We start from the raw sequence: 24,155 nt of genomic DNA, 5'->3' as shown, positions 1-24,155 counted from the left end.
TTTCAACGTTTATCCATGCCCAGTTCCAGATGCAGCCTACAATAGTTAGGTTACAGGCTGAGGATGTGAGGCACATTGGCACACAGGGTTCTGAACCTCTTGGCATTGCAGAAACGATCACACTTTGTATCTTGAAAAGATTTCTTTTTAAATAAATAAAATAATTATGGTGCCCATCATTCTCCTTCCCTCATAATGACTTTGTTACATGCAGTATATGTCAAAGTTTTAAACTAATTTTCATGTTTTCATTCCTGTGGGCAGGAGAGCTTTCATATACACAAATCAGATCTCCCCCTCTTTTATATTTGCTTAACACAGCCCAGTGAAGTGTTATTCTGCTCCAATCTGTGACTTATATCACACCCACTGCTGTTTTGCTTAGATTCAAACTGCAGCATTATCCAGCATGTTTTGTTTACTGGCATATAAAGACCTAGCTCTGCAGTCAAGATCTTCTGCCTACATGTGCCCAACCTAGCTTCCCAGTCTCACCTACTGTCACTTCCCAGCAAAACCTAGCCTATGTAAGAGCATATTAGATATGCATATTATCAGTCACCTTTCTATTCAAACATTGTTTCTAATTCTTAGCTTATATGACCTTTGACTCTTCTGGCCACCCGCCCCAACCTTTAACTATTTTTTATCTGTCTCCCTTTCTTTTCTTCTCCTCTTTGGTTGCCTGTGAAACCATCGCAATAACTTCAGCCATCACCTCTATGCATCTCATTCTCATGTCCTCCCCTCTGGACCTGAGCTCTCTACAGGTCCAGACGTGTAATCTTTGTAATCTTGGGCCTGAGATTCCACAAACCTGTTGATAGATGTTTCCTCTAAGTATCCCTCCACTGACACACCTCAAAGACAGCATTTTAGTATACTTAAATCCATATTCTTCACACAAAACCTGCTCCTCTTTGTTCATTCTCTATCCTTGTTATTGGCAGCACAATCCATCAAGACACTTAAGTTCAAAACACTGGGGTTATCTTTGACTCTTCTGCTGATGTGAAATTAAGCGTTGTAACATGTCCTTGCTGTCATCCTCACTGAATTAGTTTGAGGCCCCAACACAGGGTCTCTGGCAGGTCAGCTTCGCGCTTCCCTTGTGAAGTGGATGCTCACATCAAATCCTTCTGTGACATACATCTTACCCTTCTCTCTCTCTCTGCTCCTGAGGTTCTCTCTCCTCTTCTCTCTGTGCTTCTCTCCTTTCTTCTAAATCCCTTCTAGAGGAAAGTATGCAAGCCAACACATCTGATTCTTTTTATTTTATCCCATTGTCCTACTTTTCTTCTCTTGTGCTTCTTTTCTAGAGGCAACATGTGCAGTGGAAAAAATATGAATTTTGGAATCAGTCTGAATATACATGTGCTCTATCACTTACTAACTTGTGCTCTATCATGTTAATAAACCTCTCTGAAGCTCCACTGCCTTATCTGTAAAGTAGACATAGTATCACCTTCCTCACCGGGCTGATGTGAGGATGTAAAGATATAAGGAATGTGATGATCAGGCTCTGCACACTCAGCAGCCCTCAAACCTTCATACTAATTCTCATTAGTAGATGGGAGCACAGGAGCCCCGTGCCCGGGTCTCCATCTCTTCCATCTCAGAGGCTCTGGGCCATATTTACTGAGCATCTCTGGCAGAAGCTCACTATACTCCTCACCGTCACCACCAGTGGTTGCTACTTCTTTACCAGAATTCATCTCAAACACAGCTGACTCGGTGCTGGGAAAGGAAGGCATTTTTATTTCCATTTAAAAAATCAGGAAAGCAAAGTCCACAGAAGTTACATGATTGGCCCAAAGTACATACTTAGAATTTTGGGAAATTGTCCTTGGGAAAATATGTTCTTGAAAATAATAATGTGCTTTTATATTAGCTTTCAGAAAGAGAGTTGCTTTTCATTTTTCTGTTTGTACTTTTCAATTCGGCTAATGATGAGAGTTTGATGGTTGTCCTAGAAAGGGAGAAGAACTTCTGTAGGGTCTACTCCATCGTCTTTTCACCAGGCAGAATCAACTCGATCCATTTCAGACTGATGGGAGTACATCGTATTTTAAAAGGGATCTAGATGAACACCTGACTGTTTCTTCTTGGATGGGCTGTTCCAGTGTTACACTTTCCCTACTTTAAAGGCCTTTAAAAAGGTGGAGGACAGATTGCTTTCCATATGGCAGGGTGCTCATGAGCCTAAACCTTAGTGTCAGACAGAACTGAATTCAAATTTCACCTTTGTCCTTTGCCACTTATTAGCTGTGTGACCTGGAGCGAGCTATTGGACATCTTTAAACCAGCTATTTTAATACCTACTCATAAGTTTACTCTGAACATTAAATTATGTCATATCTATAAAGAACTTTACGGAATCTGGCTGAGAGTCAGTGCTCAATAAATGGCAGTGAGTGCATATTAACCACGTGTTCTTTCCAGGGAATAGGTTTCATATTTATCACAGTCAGGGGAATTCAAACCATGTACAAAACAAAACAAACAAGATGAACATTGTTGAAATGACAGCCAAACACTTGTGTGCAGTTACAACATATAATCTCTGAATAGTGATGACCACAGTTTTTCTCTTTGTATTCGTTTCTCTTTTTGTTTCCAGGATGCAATATTGTCTTAATCTTTTATTTGCCAAAGGATTTAAATGATTTGGAAAAAATATACAGCATCTACTTCTCTCTCTCGGTCTCTCATTAAATCTTAATTACAAGAAAAAGGAATTATCTTCGCAGGTGTCCTTTGGTTGCTTTCTTGATGTACATAAAAATGATCTCTATCCTCTTCCCCCCTTTTTCCCAAATGAGGAGGACAATGAAGACCTGAAATGCCAGCTGCAGTTCGTGAAGGAAGAAGCTGCTTTGATGCGAAAGAAAATGGCCAAGATTGATAAGGAAAAGGACAGATTCGAACACGAGCTGCAGAAGTACAGATCCTTTTACGGGGACCTGGACAGTCCCTTGCCCAAAGGAGAAGCCGGGGGCCCCCCCAGCACCAGGGAGGCGGAACTCAAGCTGCGGCTGAGGCTGGTGGAGGAGGAGGCCAACATCCTGGGCAGGAAGATCGTCGAACTGGAGGTGGAGAACCGGGGCCTGAAGGCGGAACTGGACGACCTGAGGGGCGACGACTTCAACGGCGCGGCCAACCCCCTCATGAGGGAGCAGAGCGAGTCCCTGTCGGAGCTGCGGCAGCACCTGCAGCTGGTGGAGGACGAGACGGAGCTGCTGCGGAGGAACGTGGCCGACCTGGAGGAGCAGAACAAGCGCATCACGGCGGAGCTCAACAAGTACAAGTACAAGTCGGGCGGCCACGAGAGCGCGCGGCACCACGACAGCGCCAAGACCGAGGCCCTGCAGGAGGAGCTGAAGGCGGCGCGCCTGCAGATCAACGAGCTCAGCGGCAAGGTCATGCAGCTGCAGTACGAGAACCGCGTGCTCATGTCCAACATGCAGCGCTACGACCTGGCCTCGCACCTGGGCATCCGCGGCAGCCCCCGCGACAGCGACGCCGAGAGCGACGCGGGCAAGAAGGAGAGCGACGACGACTCGCGGCCGCCGCACCGCAAGCGCGAGGGGCCCATCGGCGGCGAGAGCGACTCGGAGGAGGTGCGCAACATCCGCTGCCTCACGCCCACCCGCTCCTTCTACCCCGCGCCCGGGCCCTGGCCCAAGAGCTTCTCCGACCGGCAGCAGATGAAGGACATCCGCTCGGAGGCCGAGCGCCTGGGCAAGACCATCGACCGGCTCATCGCCGACACGAGCACCATCATCACCGAGGCGCGCATCTACGTGGCCAACGGGGACCTGTTCGGACTGATGGACGAGGAGGACGACGGCAGCCGCATCCGCGAGCACGAGCTGCTCTACCGCATCAACGCGCAGATGAAGGCCTTCCGCAAGGAGCTGCAGACCTTCATCGACCGCCTCGAGGTGCCCAAGTGCGCGGACGAGCGCGGCGCGGAGGAGCCCATATCCGTGAGTCAGGTACAGTTCTGCCTATTGCGAGCCACGGCGATGGCGAGGCTGGTCCGCGGAGCCGCGCGCCCCGGCGGGGCGTCTCCGCGCACCGACCCCCGCGCCCCGCTTTAGGGAAGTCCAGCTCAGAGCCTCGCCGGGCTTGGGCGGCGCACCTGTGCTCACACCGTCCTTCCTCAGGCCTGAGGTTGTCGTAACCCAGTCGCTTGGTAACTGTTGCCCCTCTGTTCTGTTTAAAAGGGAAATTCAACCCTCCTCTCCTCCAGTTTTTGTGTAAAGATGAAAGGGTTTTAAAGACATTATTATTATTATTATTATTATTATTGAAGGTCAACATTTTCAATATTATTCTACTGATTCTAATAGATCGAGATGCAAGAAGATCCCGAATAGGAATCCTCAGTTGTTGACTTGAGGTTTTCGAGCCAAGATCCAAACTGAGTTTTAAGTAATTTTTTTAAAAATTACTAAATAGGGGCCAGCCCGGTGGCGCAGCGGTTAAGTTCGCGTGGGCTCGCCGGTTCGGATCCCGGTGGTGGACAGACGCACCGCTTATCAAGCCATGCTGTGGCGGCGTCCCGTATAAAGTAGAGGAAGATGGGCACGGGTGTTAGTCCAGGGCCAGTCTTCCTCAGCAAAAAAGAAGATTGGCAACAGATGTTAGCTCAAGGCTAATCTTCCTCAAAAAAACAAAAAAATTACTAAATAACCAGAATTGATGCATAGCTATTGGTAAATGTAGAAACCTGTGGTAAAGACAGCTGATCCTGTGTCTGAAACCCTACCAAAAGGAACAGCTGGAAGCTGCTCCTTCACCACAAGTGGAAGTAACATCATCATTATTTCTAGAAAAAGTCACTGTCATCTCTGTAGTGGAGAATCTCAGGACTGGGGAAGGAGTGTTATACTTCAGTTTTAAGGCAACACTAATTCAGAGAAACAGTAATGACCATTCCCGAACAGGGAAACCAGCATTTTCCTTCATCCTGATTTGTAGAGGCACACCTGATGAATTGGACTGAGCTGCTGTAGCCAGGTATGGTGGCCAAAGACCAACGCATTTTGTCAGTTAACCACATAAGAGAGAATTTGTAAAACAAAACAGGCAGTGCTACCCCCTCTGACAAGCCTGATGTCCTGTCTCTATTGGAGAAAACACAGAAGTACAACAGCATGCATGGCTTTTGAGACACACAAGAAGTTTAAATTTAAAGATCAGTTAATACACAGAAGCATGACATTAGATTAACTGCCTGTTAGTCACAACTAGAAAAATTGCAACCCTATCGCTTATTTATCTTGCATGTTGCTTTGCTTTGCTTTGGAAAAAAAAAAATTATGATAAAACCTGTTGGATTTTGAAATGTTAGCGCTAATTCTTTTTTCTTTTTATTATATCAAATAACTGGTTTTTAGTTTTCTTGTTGAATATTTTTGAATATTTCGAGCACGTGGTTTTTCAGTTATATCCTCAGGGGAAAAAATAGAAATCAGAGTGAGAAAAAGCACTATGTATAATAGGTTTCAGATTTTGTAAATAGAGGCATAAGGAGGGTTCTTCTTTAAGTTGAACGAATGCTTAGATTAGTTGATATAAACTTAAGTTTTTAAAATTATTATTAATTAACTTTTCTCTTTGTCTTTGCATTTACCTTCCCAGATGTTCCAGCCTATCATTTTACTTATTCTCATTCTTGTATTATTTTCATCACTTTCTTACACAACAATATTTAAACTTGTCTTCCTTTTTACGCTGTTTTTTGTACTGTAAACCTTTCCTCATTTACCATTCATTGTAGTATTTTCAGTTTGTTTGTTTTGTTTACTCTTCAAGACAAGAAGTAAAAGGAATATTATTTCTGTAGTAACCAATGCTATAAAAACACTGAAGACTGCTTATTTCTTTAAAAAGACACCTCTTACCACTACCAAATTCAGTGTGAAGCCCACGCACTAAAATATTTCAGGTAAGGAAGTGTAACCTTTTTTTAATAAATCATTTTAATTGTTGCTTATTTCTTTTACATCTTGATTTGTACTCTTCTTGATAAATAATTGTAAGAATGGCTGTAAAAATTGACTAAATCTCTCAGTTATTTCTCAGTTGTTGACTTTGATGACAATTCAAAAGCTGGACAAGTTGGTCACATTTCAAAAAAAAATAGAGATTTGTAAAGTACCTTAGCTAGCTTACATCAGACTGATAAGGTAATGTTTATATCCAATAAATATCAATGAAAATTATGATGAACAAATGAAATGTGACCATCATGGAAACCACATAATTTGTTGCAATGCTGATGGTGTTCTGTCTAAAAAGATGTGTGTGGAACCACGAGAGTGGATTAAGCCTTAGTTCACTGAGAAGATAATTATCCCCATCCTACTGCATTAGACCAGCTTCCAACCAAATCAGCAATTTCTGCATTTACCTGTTAAATTTGGAGTTCTGTCCTCTATAATAGATTACCACAAAGAACTGCCTCCGGAGCAAGAAATATGCAAGAACTATAGTATGTGAAATATTTTGAGTAGGGAAAAATATAGTCATTCTCTAGAATTTCATTAAATCACAATCCGAGGCCAGTAGCATAGTTCCAGTGGGAGTTGCTCTCTAGACATAAACTTACTTTGGTGAACCTGAACATCCCCCTTTCTCCTCCTACCTGAAGTGGCCTGGATAGGTTCCATGTACCCAAAAGGCCCTATTCTGTCCGTCTTGTTGACATTTTACCCAGTGGAAAGCTGGAATGCACCACTGCCACCAAGATTCAGAGATGCCAGCACTCATTTAAGTCATATACTTGGAAATACTTGCAGGTTAGTTGGTGGATATGAAAATCTGTGGTAAAGTGAAGTATCTTGCACCTCAGGATAAAAAATAGGTGGAAAATCTTTGCTCTCTTACAAAAATTGGTACTAGTAACAATCTTTTGAATCCTGGTGCCCTAGTATATCCATTTCCCTTTGAGTATTAATTTAAAAAAAATTCACAGTAGTTGAAAATTCAGTTTAAAATAGCTGCTCTTAATCTCCATGTTTTTAAATTTCTTTTTGGTTTTTATTTCTTTTCGTTTTGCGGGGAGGAGAGACCTGGAGTGAGGCGTGGCCCCCAGCATTTGGAATCTGTCACTACGTACCTCTGGCTTTTCGTCTTAGAGGTTCAAAAGGCTAGGTAGAACTTCATGACAAAAAGGAGTGAAATAACATAAGTGCTATATTTAATCAATTATTCAAGTGTTTACTTTTTAAAAAAATTCATCTCAGGGAAAGCAACCACTTTAAAAATCAAAATTTGTCTGTTAGATCCTTGATAAGCCTTTAGACCACCATCTCAGAGGAAGTTTTGGCAACAGAACTGAAAGGAAATGTTTGAAGGCTGAAATTTATCTGAAATGTTTATTGCCTTTGGAGCCAGATACACCCAGCTAGGCAGTGATTCTCACCTATCTCTGAAGCATTTGGTAGTTTACGGAGGCGTTGTGGGTTGTCACAGTGACTAGGAAGCTCTATTGGCGTTTAGAGGAAAGGGGTCAGAACTTCAAGTAACTGTCCTACTCAAATTGCTGAGATTGTCCCTGTGGGAAAGTGTGGTGTGCAGTGCACTTGTTCACTTCAGAAATATCATGGATATTCACTACCCTGTGTGGCTTTAAGAAACTGGCTTCAGAAGTTTGACTTTCTTAATCATAAGAATCAAGAACTAAATATCTGAATCAGTGGTTTTCAACCCTAGGTGCCCATTAGAATTCCTGGGGTGTTTTTAGAATTGAGACCCTACTTCACACTAATTGAAACTGAATGTACAGATCGAGGCATTTATATTTTTTAAAACTCCCAAGAACCACTGCTTTAGAAGTTTGAATTATCTAAAATATGTATACACAGCCTATACCAAGGTTGCAGTAAAAACTGTATGGTACTAGCTATGTAGAACCATCAGTTGTCTAGGTTTGAGTAGACTTTAAAGTTCCAGCCATTCAGTAGAGTCCACATCCTCTCTAGAGCATTTCCGCCTTGGTCATATGGCCTTTGCCAGAAGACCCCAATGACAAAGCAGTTCTATTTTTCACACTGGTGATAGTGTTGGAAAACTCTCCTTTCATTAATACAGGTTCTTGAAACCAACAAAATGAGAGACGACAAATAGGAATAATACGTGACAGAAAGGAGAACCAAGATGAATATTGTGTGTGTGCAAGGTTACACACACGCCTGGAGATACAGGCACACATGCACACTGAATTAAAGCCTCCAGATGATCCCACACACCCCCCCTGACAAGCCACCACTTTGTCATTATACAGTTATCTCTGCCACAAAGCTATCCTGTGTCAATCCAAAGAAAGGATATGGTATGCCACAAATCCACCAGGAATGATGGATGCCCGCTGACTCTACCCTCCAAACCAAGATGAGAAAGCATAGACAAGAGATGTGAGAATGGAGCAAAAAGATAGAGCACGGCTCCTTTGTCTCTTAGCAAACATTGTGAAGTGTTGGCTATGTCAGGTATAGAGGAAAGTGAGGCTCAGTTCCTACTCTTTTAGAGCATTCGATTGCTTGATTAACCAGGACAGACATGTAAGCAGCTAACATGTACTCTTACTGAAGTGCGAAAAAAAGGCTTGTGGTTGCAATTTATTGTTTATTGGACACCTGATAGCGTGTAAGGTTTCCCTAAGAAAACACAGTAAAATTCCTAGGCATTCTTGGATGGAATGATGCCATAAATAAATACAGGGGTGGTATATATACCTCAACGATATCTTGTGACCTGAATAAGAAAGGAGAGGCTAACCAAGAGAGGTCTCGCTCCCAAAACACCAGCCTCGTCTTCAGATCTCTTGTTAGGAATTAAAGTCATGCTGGCAATAGGAGTATTAATCTTACCTATGAACTCCTAAGGCATTGATTTTATAGAAGAATTTTGTGAGAATCATAAGCTCCTTCCAGGCCCTCCATATATGGAACCCCAGTAAGAGATTGGGGAGAGGAAACAGGACTGACTTGGCTACTGCTCACAGATTCTGGGGCATTTGGGGTCGTTCTGACAGCTCCTCTGAAGTTAGTGAGGCAACTGTATAGTCAAATTCCAGGGAGGCTCTTTCCAACTCTGCCCTACCCACTGCATAGCCGAATTCCCAGTTTGTGCCTGCGTGAATGCACACACCTCTACCACACTGTGGTGTGCAATGAGAGATGCATTCAACATCAGGGAATTCAGACCTGCCTCTATCTCAGGGGACTGCTGGGGGCCAGTAGCTGGGAGGTGGTCTCAGCAAACTGCCAGCAGGCACCAAGTGACCTTGTCCCTTGCCTTCTTCTCCCTGGAACTTCAGCTGTTCTGTGGGCAATCAGGAGCTAGGGTGCATCTTTCCTTTACATCACAGGACGTAGACTTGGGGAGAGAAGTTAACAAGGCTGGTGCCCAAGAGCTTAGAAAGAGAATCCCCAGCATGTCTTTCCCCTCCTCCCCTTGGATCCTGTTACTCGCATGATCTTTGTTGTGTAAAGCTAGTTCTAAAAGAACACTCAGGCTGCTTTGTTCATCAAGAGAACAAAAAGTCCTCCAGTTATTGAGACAAAGAATCTTCTCCTGTTTGCACCTTGAAGCTGTGCTGTTTAAACATCATGCTAAAAATAAATTCAAACAAATAAATCTTATTGTAGAAAATTCCCTTACATGCACATTCTTGGGTGTAGGAAGAAATGTCTTTGGTAATTTGGCCTAGATTTGAGAAAAAAAGAATTCAGTTGGCTATTTTTAAGCATAATTGACTCAAACTCATAAAACAAAAGAAAATTCAGTGCTGAGCCTGGAATGTGTATTGGCCTGTGTTCCCCAACCTTCACTTCAATTTGTGTGGTAGAGTGGGATACAGTTATTTAATCAGCCGCCAGTGAAGTTTGGAATGTCAGTTTGGTAGCTAAACCTTAACTCCAAATATTCATGCAGGGTTCATAGCTATGGTCTTAGAGAATTACAGTCCACTTTCATCCAGTAGAGTCGTGCTTGGGGTCAGATGCCCTAATTGAATTCAAGGATTGAAGAGAAAGGTGGTGGAGGATAGTATCAGAAAGTGAGAAAAGTTGACTGTTTATTAATCTACTGGGATTTAGTAGAGTTCAAAAACAATGTTCATGAAGACAGTGCTGCTTAAACCCTGGTTATAAACCAGTTAGGTCTAATGAAAGATAGTTTTAATTCTATTTTGTAATTTTGATCTAGCTTTTGATAGGGGAAGTGATTGCATACACATGTTGATGAAATTAACATTTCATGAGTAGGTCTTGGGTTCTCAACAGCCTGCTTGTGGAATTGCAGAAGGAAACTCATTCAGAGTAAGAAGGCTTTATGGCCTGGCCATGGCAGGAAAACTTTTGTAGTTACAGTAGTAGATGTGGTAACATACTCAATGCTTCTAAACAGTACTTTTGTGTTGATCAGTTGGGAGAGGAGGACATGGTGTTAGCTGTTTTAAATGTTGGCCATTCTAAAGTGTGTGTAAAATCGTAGAATCTCTACAAGTCCTTTCCATGTAACTTAATACATACATTTTAGTCCATGCCTTCTCTGTTTAGGGACTCACTTACTCTAAACTACTCACTTGCAGTTTTAAAAGAACATTGTGGCTGTTCTAGGGAAATTGTGGGTAGTTTTTAAATCGCTTCCAGGAACAACTTTCAAGCAGAGTAGTGTTATGGCCTCACTTGGTCAGAGAATAGGAGCAGCCTCTTCAAAATAAGAAGAAACTTCAGAAACTTCCACCTTTCACTGCCCGCTGTTAAGCCAGGCTGTGTTGTCCTAAAGAGCCTCATCTTATCTTGTGTCTCAGATATGTATGGTTAATTAACTTAAATGTAGTGACATTTCCTGATTATACAATTTCATTGTTACAATTATAAAAGGTTTTTTAGCTCATAGATGTATGAGTTTTCCTATAGCTATTTTTCAAAATAAGGTATCATCAAAACCCAACATCTGAAAATAAAATTGCAAGATTTTATAAATTCATAAAATTTACTGTGACATAAGAATATATAATTAGTGGTTTTAGCAATTATTCAGACTTTTCAAAAAAATTCATGTAACTTCATTGACTTGTGTATTAGAATGTTTCTTTGAATGTTGTCTAAACCAAAATTTCTGTTTAGGGTATTTCAGTTCATATTTTGCTTTTGTTTTGATTCTTTTTCTTTTAAATTATCAGTACATTTTTAAATATATTAAATAAATAATTGAAAGTTTTTGTCTTGTGCCAAAATAAATATTAAATAAAAAGTAAATTGGAGGATTGCACTTATTTAAAAACTAGAACCTTTCAGAAAAATTTAGAACACTGACTCGTTTCACAAAATGGCAAATGACCCTGAAGTATTCAGGAATGGTGCAACTATTTCAGGAACTTTATTCTACTGCATATGCCAGAGATGGAGCTCTGGAATTTATTGATTCTGAAAAAGTGTATGTTACATGTTTGTTTTCTGTAATCTTTTCTGAGTGTTTTGACTTGAGCTGCTTATATAATCTGTGTTTACAAACAAGATGTGTAAGTGGTTATCAAAGACTGGCAAACAACATTTGTTCCTTTCTGAGGTTATCCAACATAAGGTACCTTTAAAGTCAGCAAGTCAGCTCTTTAATTTCATGTTTAAAGTACCTCCCTTAACCTATGCCTTTGAAAATTAAGAGGATGTGAGGGACACAGAGAAGTGCATCAGTTTGCCCACTTGCCTCAAATGATTTAGAAAGGGAAGAGAATGTATGCTTTTTTTAAAAAAAATATATACTTTATAGTCTTTTATTTCTTAAAGTCTGAAAACTCGGTTTAGCATCTAGTTTACCATTCTCTCTCTTCTTTTTCATTAACGTGAAGTTTTTGCACAATTCATGTCATTTCCTCTGTACTACTACCTCCTGGACAGATAAAACAGAGTTAGGTCTTTAAAACAGAACATCCTATGTGTCAGCCTAAATCAGATATTTAGAACTTTGGAAGGGGAGTTTAACATGCTGTATGAGTGGGTGCTAGATTTTGAGGAGTTCACATGAGAAGTGTTGGTGCCCAGGTGAAAAGACTTGTGGCATCATGATGTGAGATCTGGAGATGAGGGTACAGAAAAATTAATTTATTCTGGATTTTAGGTGACTCCTATGGATCTGAGCTCTGTTACCTGAAAGGAAACGTGTGTCTGCCGAGGGACTATGGCCACTGCGTGGAGAGTCTTAGCATTACTCTGACAGCTTAGACTCCACAGGGTGGGAAAAGCCACAGTGAAGCAGCCAAAGAAGATAGTTGAAGGAAAGTCAGGATCCCCTGGCGTTGGACCCCACAAATCTTGAGGTGACAATGTTCTCTAGGAGGAGAAGCTCAGGTCTATGGTCACACTCCTCACTTTAGAGGGAATGTAATTTATTTATAAGTAGCTAATTGTTTGAAGTACTAATATTTGTAGAAAGTAGATGGATTCAAAATAGCAAGGTGGATTCAAAATGGTTGGAAAAGAAAGAATGAAATTATAGGCATCTGATCATGCAAAATATTTCAATGGCAACAATAACAACAGAAGAATAGAGTGTAAGGGCCAGGCTCAGCCATCAAAGTATTGTGTTTACAGTCTCGTGTGGACTTCCGGAGACCTTGGTGTGGCGAATGTTCTGACTGGCTCTGCAGAAGTCCTCTGATCAGAGTGGGCCCAAGGCTATACTGAAGTGTGACTTTGGGCCTCCCTTTCTGTACCCTCATCTCCGGATCTCCTGTCATGATGCCATGTGTCTTTTCACCTGAGCACCAAGACTTCTCATGTGAACTCCTCAAAATCTAGCACACGCTCATACAGTTCCTCATTCTGATCTTCCCTCCCTATCCATACTCCATGCCCCATGAATAAAACAGATTTGTTTTGCGGGCTCCAATCAAAACTTACGTATATTGACTTGTCCCTTCCAGTCCTTTCTGTGTGTTAGCCGTTCTTTTCTGTGCCAGGGTGTGACTAGCTAGTAACTGCATCCTCTGCCAATGGCACGTTATTAGACAGTTACTGAAAATATAATGCTATCGCCTAATAGTGATAAATCTAACATTTCTGGGAGATGATGTAGGTGGGCTAGCAACTCCATGGGGCGGGAAGAGTAGGGATTAATTACTGTGTCCTTCAAATTGTACTTGCTAAATAGCCTCTCTTAGCCCTCCTTCACTGCTAGAACTACCTAACAGAGAGGAGTGACTCAGGGTGCCCTCTTGTGGTGGACAGACGTTCCCAAGGCCCTTTTCTGGAATGAGAGGTAGCCCTAGAACTGTCCCTTTATTATTTAGATTTTGTTGTCATCATTAGCAACATCTCCCAATTCAAGAATCTAGAAATAATATAATGAGATGCTAAAAACAAATTTGAAAACAAGCAAGATCTGTCTCTAGTTTTAATAAATATCCCACATTTCTCAAATGTTTTATTGTTTTGTTTCTTCAGCATACAGACCAGTATTTAAAAAGAACAAATAGCTTGAAACTGTTTCTTTTGAATATTTCTGTCATCTGGAAATGCCTGTACATAAGCCCCATGACAGATCTGCTTGGCTGAAAAATCTGTTGACATGTTACCAGCCCTCAGAATAGAAGAGAGAGCCAGCATCCCATGATTCTAGGGGGAAAACATCCAGCCCTGGGAAAATAGCACATTAGCTGAAACACAGCAATCTAAATATGTAACTTCCATGGGTGATAAATACTCTGTGTGTGACTCTCATAATTTTATAACCCAAAACAGATTCTTGTAAATATCAAGATTATGTTTCTTTTACTAACACAGAGTCCAAACTCTGCCATTCTAGGACTCAACACAGGATTAAATTTGACAGAATCAGTTGTGCAACTTTATAAAAATTAAGAAACCTGAGCCACACCACTGAATGGTCTGATTCAGAAAGTCTGGGGGAAAGTTCCAACATTAGTAATTTTTTAAATAATTCTCTGAGTGATTGTGCTATACAATAAGGGCTGAGAGTAACACTATACTGTCCCCTTGAAGTAATGCTGTGGCGACTATGGAAGGGGCTCTCCGCATTTGTTTGTAAATTTATTTCAAGGTAGTGAGCTATTCAGGATGTGGGCAGTCATGCTGTAGGTCACATTTCAGGGATCTTCAGAGTTGACCTAGCTTGCTGAGGACAAGGACATGTCTTATTCTTCTTCCAGTCCTCCGGATCTAACACTACACCTGGCACAGACTTGGCTCATGAATATTTGTTAAATGGAATGTTAATTGGAGTGTCCAAGACCTCTCCCTAGGAATGGAAGATAATTTAAGATTCAAGAGAGTTCTACTAAACAACTGATATCATATATCGTAAAGTGCTTTGAAAACTGCAAAGAGCAAACATTATTCTAGAAGGAAGGATTATTTAAAATATGTCACCTATAATAGCCTCTAAATTTTAATATGCATAAGAATGAGTTGAGTTTTTCAAAGTCATCTTTTTTCCAATTTTTCCCATCTCCTTTCCAATGAAAGTAGAAATACAGTACCCCTTTACTGGTAAATATCTTTAAAGAGTAAAGCAAGAAAGGACTGAAAAACTATACAAGCAAGAAGTCGGAAGCCACCCAGTCTCGTGCACAGCCAGTGTCGTCATAGCATTAAGAGATTAAATAAATAACTGCTTTGTGATGCTTCAAGATTTTCCTGCCAACAGGATACTGTAAATTAAATGTGTACTAGCATGCTAAAGGCAAAGTTGGTGCATTTATCCCTGGATTTTTTTTCAACCACTAAGTTAAAATCCTTTTGTCTTCGTATTTTGACCCAGGATTTATATAGCTGAAGACACAAGCCTCTTTAGATAAATAGTCATCAAGATAAATACTCTGCTATATGACTCCTATGTTATACTTGGAAGATGGAGTATCATCTCCCTCATTTGAACTTAGAAGAAAACTGAATTTAAAATTTAACAAAGCCAGAAATCAACCTCTTATGACCAAAACTCTTATCCCTTTATTCTATCCCCTTCCCTTGAACTCCTTGGAGTTTTGAACTTCAAGGCACTCCACGAGGAATGAGAAGACCTGGCTTCTATTCCTGGCATTTCTAGTAAGTGGCTTTGTGACCTTGGGCAAATGACTTAACATCAGGTCCTCTTTCCTCAGCTGTAAAATGAGAAGGATGGCTAGATGATTTCAGAGGTTCTTTCTGGCTCTAAATTTCTATAAGTCTGGAAACACCTGCTAGTGACATTTATGCACTCAGTACTCCTTTTTCACTCTTTCCAAAATGTTTTAGTTTGTGGCTTAATATCATTATTCATATAGACCTTTTCACATCCTCTCCAGGATTTTCTTTTTTGTTTCTTGACAGCAGCTGTTGTTTCTACATTTACTTTACACTGTCTTATTATACACATTATTTTTACATATTTGTTATGGATTGAAATAGGATTAGTGTGTCATCGGATTCTTCCAAATTCTCTCCAATACATAGAGCAATCATTTGGGTCAATTTAGTATTTGAAGGTTTAAATATTTAAATGGTTTAAAAGTAGCCTGGATTATGTAACAAATTGCATCTTTTCCATAAGATTTTCAGCATTCTGACATCTGCTTGAAAATGTCAGGCACTTTTATTTAAGTCTGAATATCACTATATGGCTGAGTACACCAGCATCAGTCTTTTAAATCCCTTCATTTTATGTACATAACAGTAGGAACTTTTCTTAAAACAAAAGCTTTTAGTGGAAAGGTTCAAAAATACCTGTGCAGAATATTTATTGCCTTCGTATGCCATCGTCTAATTGTGTGACTTTATTTCTTTTGGGTATGAAATATAGCATGGAAATTTTAGCTAATATATATTTTTAAAAATTCAACAGAAAGGGTTTGTAAATACTAGAATAAGTGGTAGACTTGGAGTGAAATTCTTGTCAAAGTCTTTCCCTAGTTTTTGAATCTATATATAATTTTGTGTCAACTTTACCATGATAAAAAACAAATGAATCCCCTGCAGTAAATAATTACTGGGACATCCATGAAAAAGGGCAGTGAAATAGGTACTATTGAGTGATAGTATAGAGTATAGCTTAACATAATTTCTCCTATAACTTAGCCACATATTATCTGAAGTTCTGATAGGATTTAGAAACAGTCTTAATTTTACAAAGGACACGTGGAAATTAAGAAATCTAGAGAGGAAGAGAGGGTAGGGGGAACACTGTTATTAGGTAATTCTGTAGAGATGCTTTGAGGCAATCCCCCCAGGATCTTCCTCCTGTCCTCATAAGGATGGAGGCAGAAATGAGCTAACATATCTTGTGTGCCCGGCACTCATACTCTTACAACAATTTCATGAAGTAAATATGATTATCCCTTTATAGAAGAAACAGAAACTCAAAGTTCACACAGATAATTGGTGGCAGTGGGATTGAAACCAAGATCTCTGTGACAAAATTCAGAGTTGCAAGAAACTGGTTCCAATCCCTACTTCTCTGCATGGGTGTGCGTTTCTGTGCACTTCCGCAAACTACCTTACCTCTCTGAGTCACCGTTTTATCAGTAAGATTGGGTTAACAATACTTAGAGACATAGTTGCTCTGAGGGTGAACTATGATAAAGATATATTCAGAGTACTTAGCACAGAGACTTGCAGAGAGCTATCCCTCCATGAGTAATCACTATTAGTACTATAACTGTTATTGTTGTTGTTATTGATTTTGAGATTATGATGCCAGGCTTTCAAGACACAGAGTATGATTTCATTCAATTGTCCTACATGTACTAATGTCCTACTATGAGCAGGTTATTATTCTTAAACTTTTTAGCTCCCCATGAAATATTTATCTGAAAGCAAGCAAAAATAATGTGAAAGTGAAGATGTAATGCTTTAACGACCACACAGAGGAAGTTCTTCAGACTTGATGATAAGCCTTATTATTTAAACTCTTATCTAGGTTATTTTGAGAATTAGACACAAATTGCTCTAGATGCTTTCTTTAACTCCATTAAACCAAACATGAGCAGATGCATGTGTGTACAAGTTCACACACAACCTGGAAATGTTGCTGGGGGGGATTTCCAGGACAGATGGATCTGGTTATGGTTTAGGGAGCCTCTCCATGCACTTGGGCTGCAGCACACCTCAGTTGAAAACAAGCATGTGAGTATCTCATTGGTTTTTTCCTTCCCTTAATAAGTATCATCCTTTCCCATGGGCTCCAGTTTTTTCTAGCAGAAAGACATTACTACCACTGTAGATATAGGAAGCAAGCTATCATAGAATCACAAAGAGCTAGGAGGTTGGTGTTTGTATACGTCCCATTTCTATTTTATTTAAAGACAGAAGTTTTTAAATCTTTTTGAGATCCTATATATCTTTTGAGATCGCAAATCTTTTGAGATCATATATCTATAAAATTGCTACATGTGCTGTTCTGCCACATCCAGACACCAACTTCTAAAGGCACTGAAAAGTGCATTCTGACACGAGCTGAGAAGGGGAAAGAGAGAGATGCAAGGAGATAATTCTTGCCTGTAAAAAAGGAGTTTACTTTTCCAAATAAAAGAAATCTAAAATGGGCCCCTGTCTTTGTGTGCTGTTAACACCAGCTCTTTTGGAGAGTTTGAAAATGCTCGGCTCCATGATAAAAGCTAAAAATGTCCTGGACCTGGAGTTGTTTACCCAGAGTACGAGCTGCTCTAAAGTTACAGAGCTCTGGTTGGAAGCGGTGGCTGGAATGCCGCCTCCGAGTCACTGACGTCACAGTAGTCTCAGCTGCCGCTGTGATACTGAATTGAGCAGCTTCGTGACTCGTGAAAGTGGTGAAGGTTCCAAAGGGACTTGTCAGTACCGCTCTGTTGAATGGTCGGACTTATTTTGCATTCCCATTTCTTGCAAAGAAGCAAGATTCACCAAGCTGAGACTTTTCTCTTGAAAACAACTAGCTATCCTTCCATTGCTAGGTTGACCACTGGTCGAACATCCATAGGATTTCTCGCTGGAGCAAAAAGGTATGTTTCTTTCGGGCAGTTTGAATGCAAGTGACTAATTGTGGCAAAATATGGAGGGACTGCTGCTGTCGTGTTTTAAAGTGTGGATACTGTTTAAGTGGAGGATGATTTCAACATCTGTCTGTTTCAGTGTCTGTGTCTGGGCTTGAAAACGGTGGGGCGGGGTGTGTAATGGATTTTACTGACTCCCGGGGAAGAGAGGGTTCAGCTGCTGTGAGTGGATTTCTCAGCTCTGGACTGATGGTGCCATCCGCTCTCTGAGACAGTGTTTTTCAAACACGGCTTCTCAATACTTTGAACAGCACTTTGCCTACCGTGGGATTTCTCTAAATATATTTATTAGAATGCTACTTTCATTAGGATGAAGACTTTTTAACATTTGCAAAGTAGAGTTCACAACCCTTGAGATTGCTGATATTTGAAAATTGCAATGAAAAATAAATGTAGTCATCCAAGATGATGGTTTGCTCCCTGCATGGTGAGTGTTTCTGTAATTTGAGTTAAGTGCATGCCATTCATAATGGGTTCATCTGCAATTAGGAGAGAACCTTACCACTACATCTTCTGTTTAAACTGGTTAATTTTAGATATTTGTTTACCCAAGCTGAAAATTTCTTTCAAAGCCTCTATTTTATAAGTTAAGAGAAGTAAAATCAGTGCACCTATATCTTGGATGTTTTCTAGTTTGAGTGTATAAGTGGAGAGAAAACAAGGAAGGAGAAGATAATAAAATGAGAATGCAAAGTTGGTTTCTTTGGAATTGCATGTGGCAGTATTGGAATATGAAGAACATGCTGAAATAGCGAGAAATAGTATAAAATAATAAAATATTTTATAAATATATTTATATATTTATATAATATATAAAATATTATATAAAATAATAAAAAATATTCCCTTTTGCCCTGTAACAAAATCAAATCATGGTTGTCTTTGGAAAGATGCATTTGCCAGAGAACAATAAGGGACGAATAAGGTCTGTTAATCAGTTGAAATGATGCAGGTGACTCATAGTAGCCTGGATAAAGGGCTAGAGAAACTTGGAGGCAAATGGTGCATAACTCTGATGGGTATGGGTGTGGGGATCCTAATTCCTCAAAGTTCAGAGGAAGCAAAGCATCTCCAGGGCAATGATTCTTCCAGGAATTGTGAGATTGACAGCACCTACTCTGTGTGGCATTCCTATTGGAATATGTAATCTCCTACAAATGAAAAATCTCCAGTTATCCGAAAACTAATATGTTTAGAAAAAGGAAGTAGGAGAGCAAGAAACAAGTATTCTGAACAAAAATCTCAGAAGAGAGAAGTAACATCGGAGTCAGCTCCCCTAACACTGTTTCATTTGTCTGGCTGAAGTCCAGTTTTCAGTGGGGGAGTGGGATCTTGAAATGGTAACGACCAAGGTGTAGTAAGAATGGAACACCCCTCCCACAAAGAAGTGTGATCGTAACCAAATTGAGGCTAATGTGGGAAATGAAAATGAGTTATTGTGAGACTCCTGTGGCACATTAAATCTGCTTACTAGTAGGGCTGGAAGGTTGGCAGAACTATTTTCTTCCCCTCACCGCACTTATGCAGCCCACTCACAACTCTACCGTTCTGGCTTCCGGCCGTGGGGAGGGGGAAATGGGTTGAAATGGATTAGGGAAGGCTGACTTGGAGTTGTTGGGTGAAGAACGTGTGCAGGACTAAGTAATAAAGCTCACTCTCTCCTTTCACATTTGCTCTAATAAATTTTTATTCTGAATGCAATTCTAGAAGGAGTGAAATGAAATGGAGAGTCAAAGGGACACGGGAAGGGGTGCAGATAGCAGAAATCCTTCCTTCTCCCCCACATAGATGCCAGTATCTGTGGGTGAAAAAGAGTGACAGCTAAGAACAAAGAGAACTTTTATGTTTGCCTCAGTCGAGTCACTGAAAGTGAGTTTTTAAATCTGCTGAACCACATTACCCCGTAACTTCTCCTTGCAGAGCATTCTGTCCCTACCAAGCTGCCCCATTAGTTGTATTTTTTAAAAAATAATTAAGGAGAATTATAACAGGCAGTTTTATATAAGATTTGTTTATTCAAATTTTTACTAACAATAAAAATTTTCCTAAATATTTACCTTGCCGTGTGTCCTTAAGCTACTTGAAAACTACTGAGAGCAAAGAAAAATCATTGAAAATTTTTGTGAGTTCATACAATTAGACTTGCTTTTATCAATTTTCTAATTAAATAAAGATCAAAATCATCAGTTTTATGCCAGAGAAAGAAAACAGAGAGAGAGATAGATGAAGGGAAGGAGGGAGGGAGAAGACAAGAAAAAGGTGCACGGAGAGAAGGACAGAAGGAAGAAATCAAGAAACAGGCATTTATCGAGCACCCACTATGATCCAAAACAGGGTCAGGCACTTTTATTAAGCATTCTCTCTCTTGCTCATTTAAGCCTCACAACAACTCTATGGCCCCCCTTTATTTTTGTTAGAGGAGAAAGCATATATTCAGCCATATTGCATTTGACATTTATGACAAGACATAGATGCAAGGAAGGCGAAATAAATCCTCCCACAAAACTTGGCACAGATATTGCTCTATAAGAATTTTCTTTCAAAAGCTTGTTTTTGATCCATAACCATTATAATTCCTGGCACTAGATATTGCTCTGGCCCTGAAAGGGGAAGCTCTGTAGATTGGCCCTTCTCCATATTAAGTGATGAGTTTGGCTCTTTGCAATTAAGTGCAGGATTCTGTCTGCTTCGGGAACATTGCTTGGGTTCATGTATAGTCTTGTTACCAGGAGCAAGCCTGATTTAGAGTTTTCCTGGATGAACCTCTTCAGGTAGGTAAAAAAAGAGAAGGGTCTGATGCCTTTAACCCTGGTCTGGAAGTGGTTCAAGGAAAGTTAGAAATAGAAAGAAAAGTTGTAGCCATTTGCTACATAATTGTAGGAGAAACTTTATAGTGATTTTTGGACATTTCTAGTGTTCAACAGTTAGCATGAAACATGGACTAGCATAGCACCTCTTCCAGGTAGCTTAAAATTAGTCTGCTCCCTTTCTATAACTTCCTTGGTTAGATCTGCAGCTATCTCTTGTTCTTAAACTGCTCCACTCTTCCTAAGAAATTCCAATGTTACATACCTGCTAGTAAGCAAGATGGATAGTTGCAGCTCACAGTTAATTATGTACAGTTTTAAAGCAGTCTGCAAGTCTCTGAAATAAGCACTGTCTGCATTTCCTGTGAATAGTTATAAGATGAACCTAAAAGATTGCTGGGTAATCAAGATCAATGACAGATTCACCAAAACAAACAAAAACCAGAATTCTGTATATTCTTTACTGTCTTCATTTTGTTGGGTCTTCATTGAGGTATTTATTTGCGGGCAACTTGCGCTTGCTACGGCAGGTATCTGTGCTCATTGGCTTATAGTTGTGGAGGGCAGTGAAAAGAAGGAAGGATGACAGAAAGGGTAGAAAATGAGATTAGAAAAGAGCATGGCTAAGTGGATAAAATGAGACATGACAGCATCTTTAACGGCTAAATCCGAAATTACTCCTTTTTCTTGATTGAATTAATCATAGTATTGTGAGTGCCAAATAAATAGGTAAAAACGATCAAAGTATCTGTAGCAAATTGTTTGAGAGAAGAATAACAATACGGATCCCAGTATGTTCGAGTGTTTTTGAAGGTGGAGCCCTGCATATAGCACTAACATTTTTTATCCTTATTAGTCTAATTCACTGATAGACTGCAGCTCAAAAAATATATGTTCAAAACAGTTTGCCACTCGCATATTCATGTTCGGAACAGTCTGACAAAAATAAAATTAGTCTTCAATGTTTATCTTTTATTTGGTAAATGAAATATGCAGCCATCTTCTGCATCTTTTGGGACTGCAAAATGGGGCTTGCTTGCCTGGTTACGTCAGCTTTCTTCCACAATACCAGCACCCAGGCAGCTACTGAGTCTCGGAAACTTTGCTCATAGTTAGCGTAAGCTGCCACCTGGTAAGTTAGGGCATTTTGGTCACAGTCTAGAAAACTGAAGAATTAGACTTCTTATAGGCATGATTATCTTATATGGAGATTCAAACATTTTAAACATGTTTTCTACCCATTAAAAAAAGTACATGACTTTATTAATAAAAATTATTTTTAGAGCAAGATTTTTTAAATTTCTGATTCTACTTTGCATTCCATATGTTATTCAATCTTTATAACCACCCTGCGACTGTCCCCCATTTTAATGTAAACAAACAAAATCTCAGAAATTTTAGGTGACTTTTATAACAGGGTTACCAATCTGGTATTTTATTTTATTTATTTTTTTAAAGATTTTATTTATTTTCCCCCCAAAGCCCCAGTAGATAGTTGTATGTCATAGCTGCACATCCTTCTAGTTGCTGTATGTGGGACGCGGCCTCAGCATGGCTGGAGAAGCAGTGTGTTGGTGCGCACCTGGGATCCGAACCCAGGCCGCCAGCAGGGGAGCGCGCGCACTTAACCGCTAAGCCACGGGGCCGGCCCCAATCTGGTGTTTTAAATTGCATCTTCAAACCCTACATACACCAACCCTAAGTGCTAGAAATCGCGTTATTTCAGTCACTGCTTTATGTCATCGAGGATATCCTTGCAAACGGAGCAAAATGTTTTCTTTAGTTCTTTGTATTCAGTATCCTAAATAGGTTCTCATATATAGTCTATCAGAAGGAAAAGAGAGCGGGGATAAGTTTTAACATACTGTTCCCCAGATAGTTTTGCTGCTTTTACACTTGATGAAGTAAAAATAATGAAAACATTTTTTATGATTAAAAAAATGTTTGGTTTCTTGCTGACACATCAATCCCAGACTACCAACTCTAGGGTCTTATTAATACAGTAATCACATTTGGCATGACCTTGAACTCTGAATATAAAATGGAGACTGTAGTCCAGCACTGTCTCAGGACCTTAAGTCACAGAAATATATAATCTGGTTGCATCAGAACAGAAGGAGTAAATTTGTTGCAGCAGAATCTACCACGGTCGTGTAGCTATGACCATACAGTTGAATTTCCTACTTCCACTCTTAGACATTCATGAAGAGTTCTATCTTTAGATTAGGTGGTTAGTTAAAGGAATACTTATATCTCACATGTGCATTTAACCGTCTTGTCCACTATAATTTTGCTGTCTGGTCTCAGAAAGGGGAAAAAAATACTTTGCACAATACTTATTTTTTGACTGTTAGTTTCTTCTTCTTAAGCAGATTGTTGTCATCTCTTCTCTTCTTTTGAGTCCAATTTTCCTGTAGTTTATGTCGATGGCTCTTGACGAAATGATAAAATGTTTCCAGGAAGCATGTGGATTGGAACTCTCTCTTGTTATGTTTATATTCGGCTTTATTTTAAAGGCAAGTGAGACAGCTTCAAATAAAACAACCCCAAGCTTCCAAGAAACAGTTAAGAGAAGGCAGAGACGAGCAGGAACACCCCTTCACTGACACTCACGCAGTTGCCATGGACCTTCATAAGCAGTGGGAGAACACAGAGACGAACTGGCACAAGGAAAAGATGGAATTACTGGACCAGTTTGACAATGAAAGGAAGGAATGGGAAAGTCAATGGAAGATCATGCAGAAGAAGATAGAAGAGGTACAAGTGGATTTGTTTTGAATGGATTGTAAACTTAAAGCTCAGAATGAAAATTCTGTTGAAGTTTGTTTGTGTTGGAAACCATTTTAATTTTCCTTATTCCACCTAAGAGATGCATGTCTCCATGACATTTACTAGACCAAAAATAGCATAACCTCACCCAATGGTATCACAGGGACTATGCTTATTTTATAGCCTTGCATGAAAATTAAGAACTTGAAATGTCACTTTAAAGTGTATCAATTTATTATTTTCTGACTAGAATGCCTTATCAAAAGTGAGGTCTGTATTTTGCATGAGTTTTCAAATATAGGGCCCAGGAGGAAAACGTAGAAAAGACATAATTGGTGGGAAATATATTAGCGAAATTACAATTAGGCATTAAAACAGAGATCTTTCCTAAGACGATTTATGAATAATGTCTACTAAAGGAAATTACATATTAGATAATTCAGTGTAATCAAAATGAGTGTCATATAGAAAACAGAAAATGGCAGTAGACATGATATTTATTCTGGCAGGGTGTGCCACATTTATTAGCACATTTATTA

At 39.8% G+C, this 24,155-nt stretch overlaps 2 protein-coding genes across 2 annotated transcripts in view; both read left to right on the top strand.

The window, feature by feature from the left end:
- The window catches only part of MTCL3 (MTCL family member 3), a 43,498-nt gene extending 37,494 nt beyond the window's left edge, over window positions 1-6,004 (top strand). Inside the window, exons 6-7 of the mRNA XM_014781208.2 lie at window positions 2,823-3,998; window positions 5,650-6,004. Of these exons, the coding sequence (XP_014636694.1) occupies window positions 2,823-3,998; window positions 5,650-5,760 (1,287 nt within the window). The 3' untranslated portion in view covers window positions 5,761-6,004. The remainder of the gene's footprint in view (window positions 1-2,822; window positions 3,999-5,649) is intronic.
- A 124-nt stretch (window positions 6,005-6,128) lies between these two features.
- Window positions 6,129-24,155, top strand: part of KIAA0408 (KIAA0408 ortholog) — a 28,398-nt gene continuing 10,371 nt past the window's right edge. The window contains exons 1-2 of the mRNA XM_004422301.3: window positions 6,129-17,989; window positions 23,364-23,604. Coding sequence (XP_004422358.3) covers window positions 17,841-17,989; window positions 23,364-23,604 — 390 coding nt within the window. The 5' untranslated portion in view covers window positions 6,129-17,840. The remainder of the gene's footprint in view (window positions 17,990-23,363; window positions 23,605-24,155) is intronic.

The sequence above is a fragment of the Ceratotherium simum genome, chromosome 19 (assembly GCF_057802395.1).
Source record: "Ceratotherium simum simum isolate JZ-2026a chromosome 19, ASM5780239v1, whole genome shotgun sequence".
Lineage (NCBI taxonomy): Eukaryota > Metazoa > Chordata > Mammalia > Perissodactyla > Rhinocerotidae > Ceratotherium > Ceratotherium simum.
This window is presented reverse-complemented; position numbering and strand designations above follow the sequence as displayed.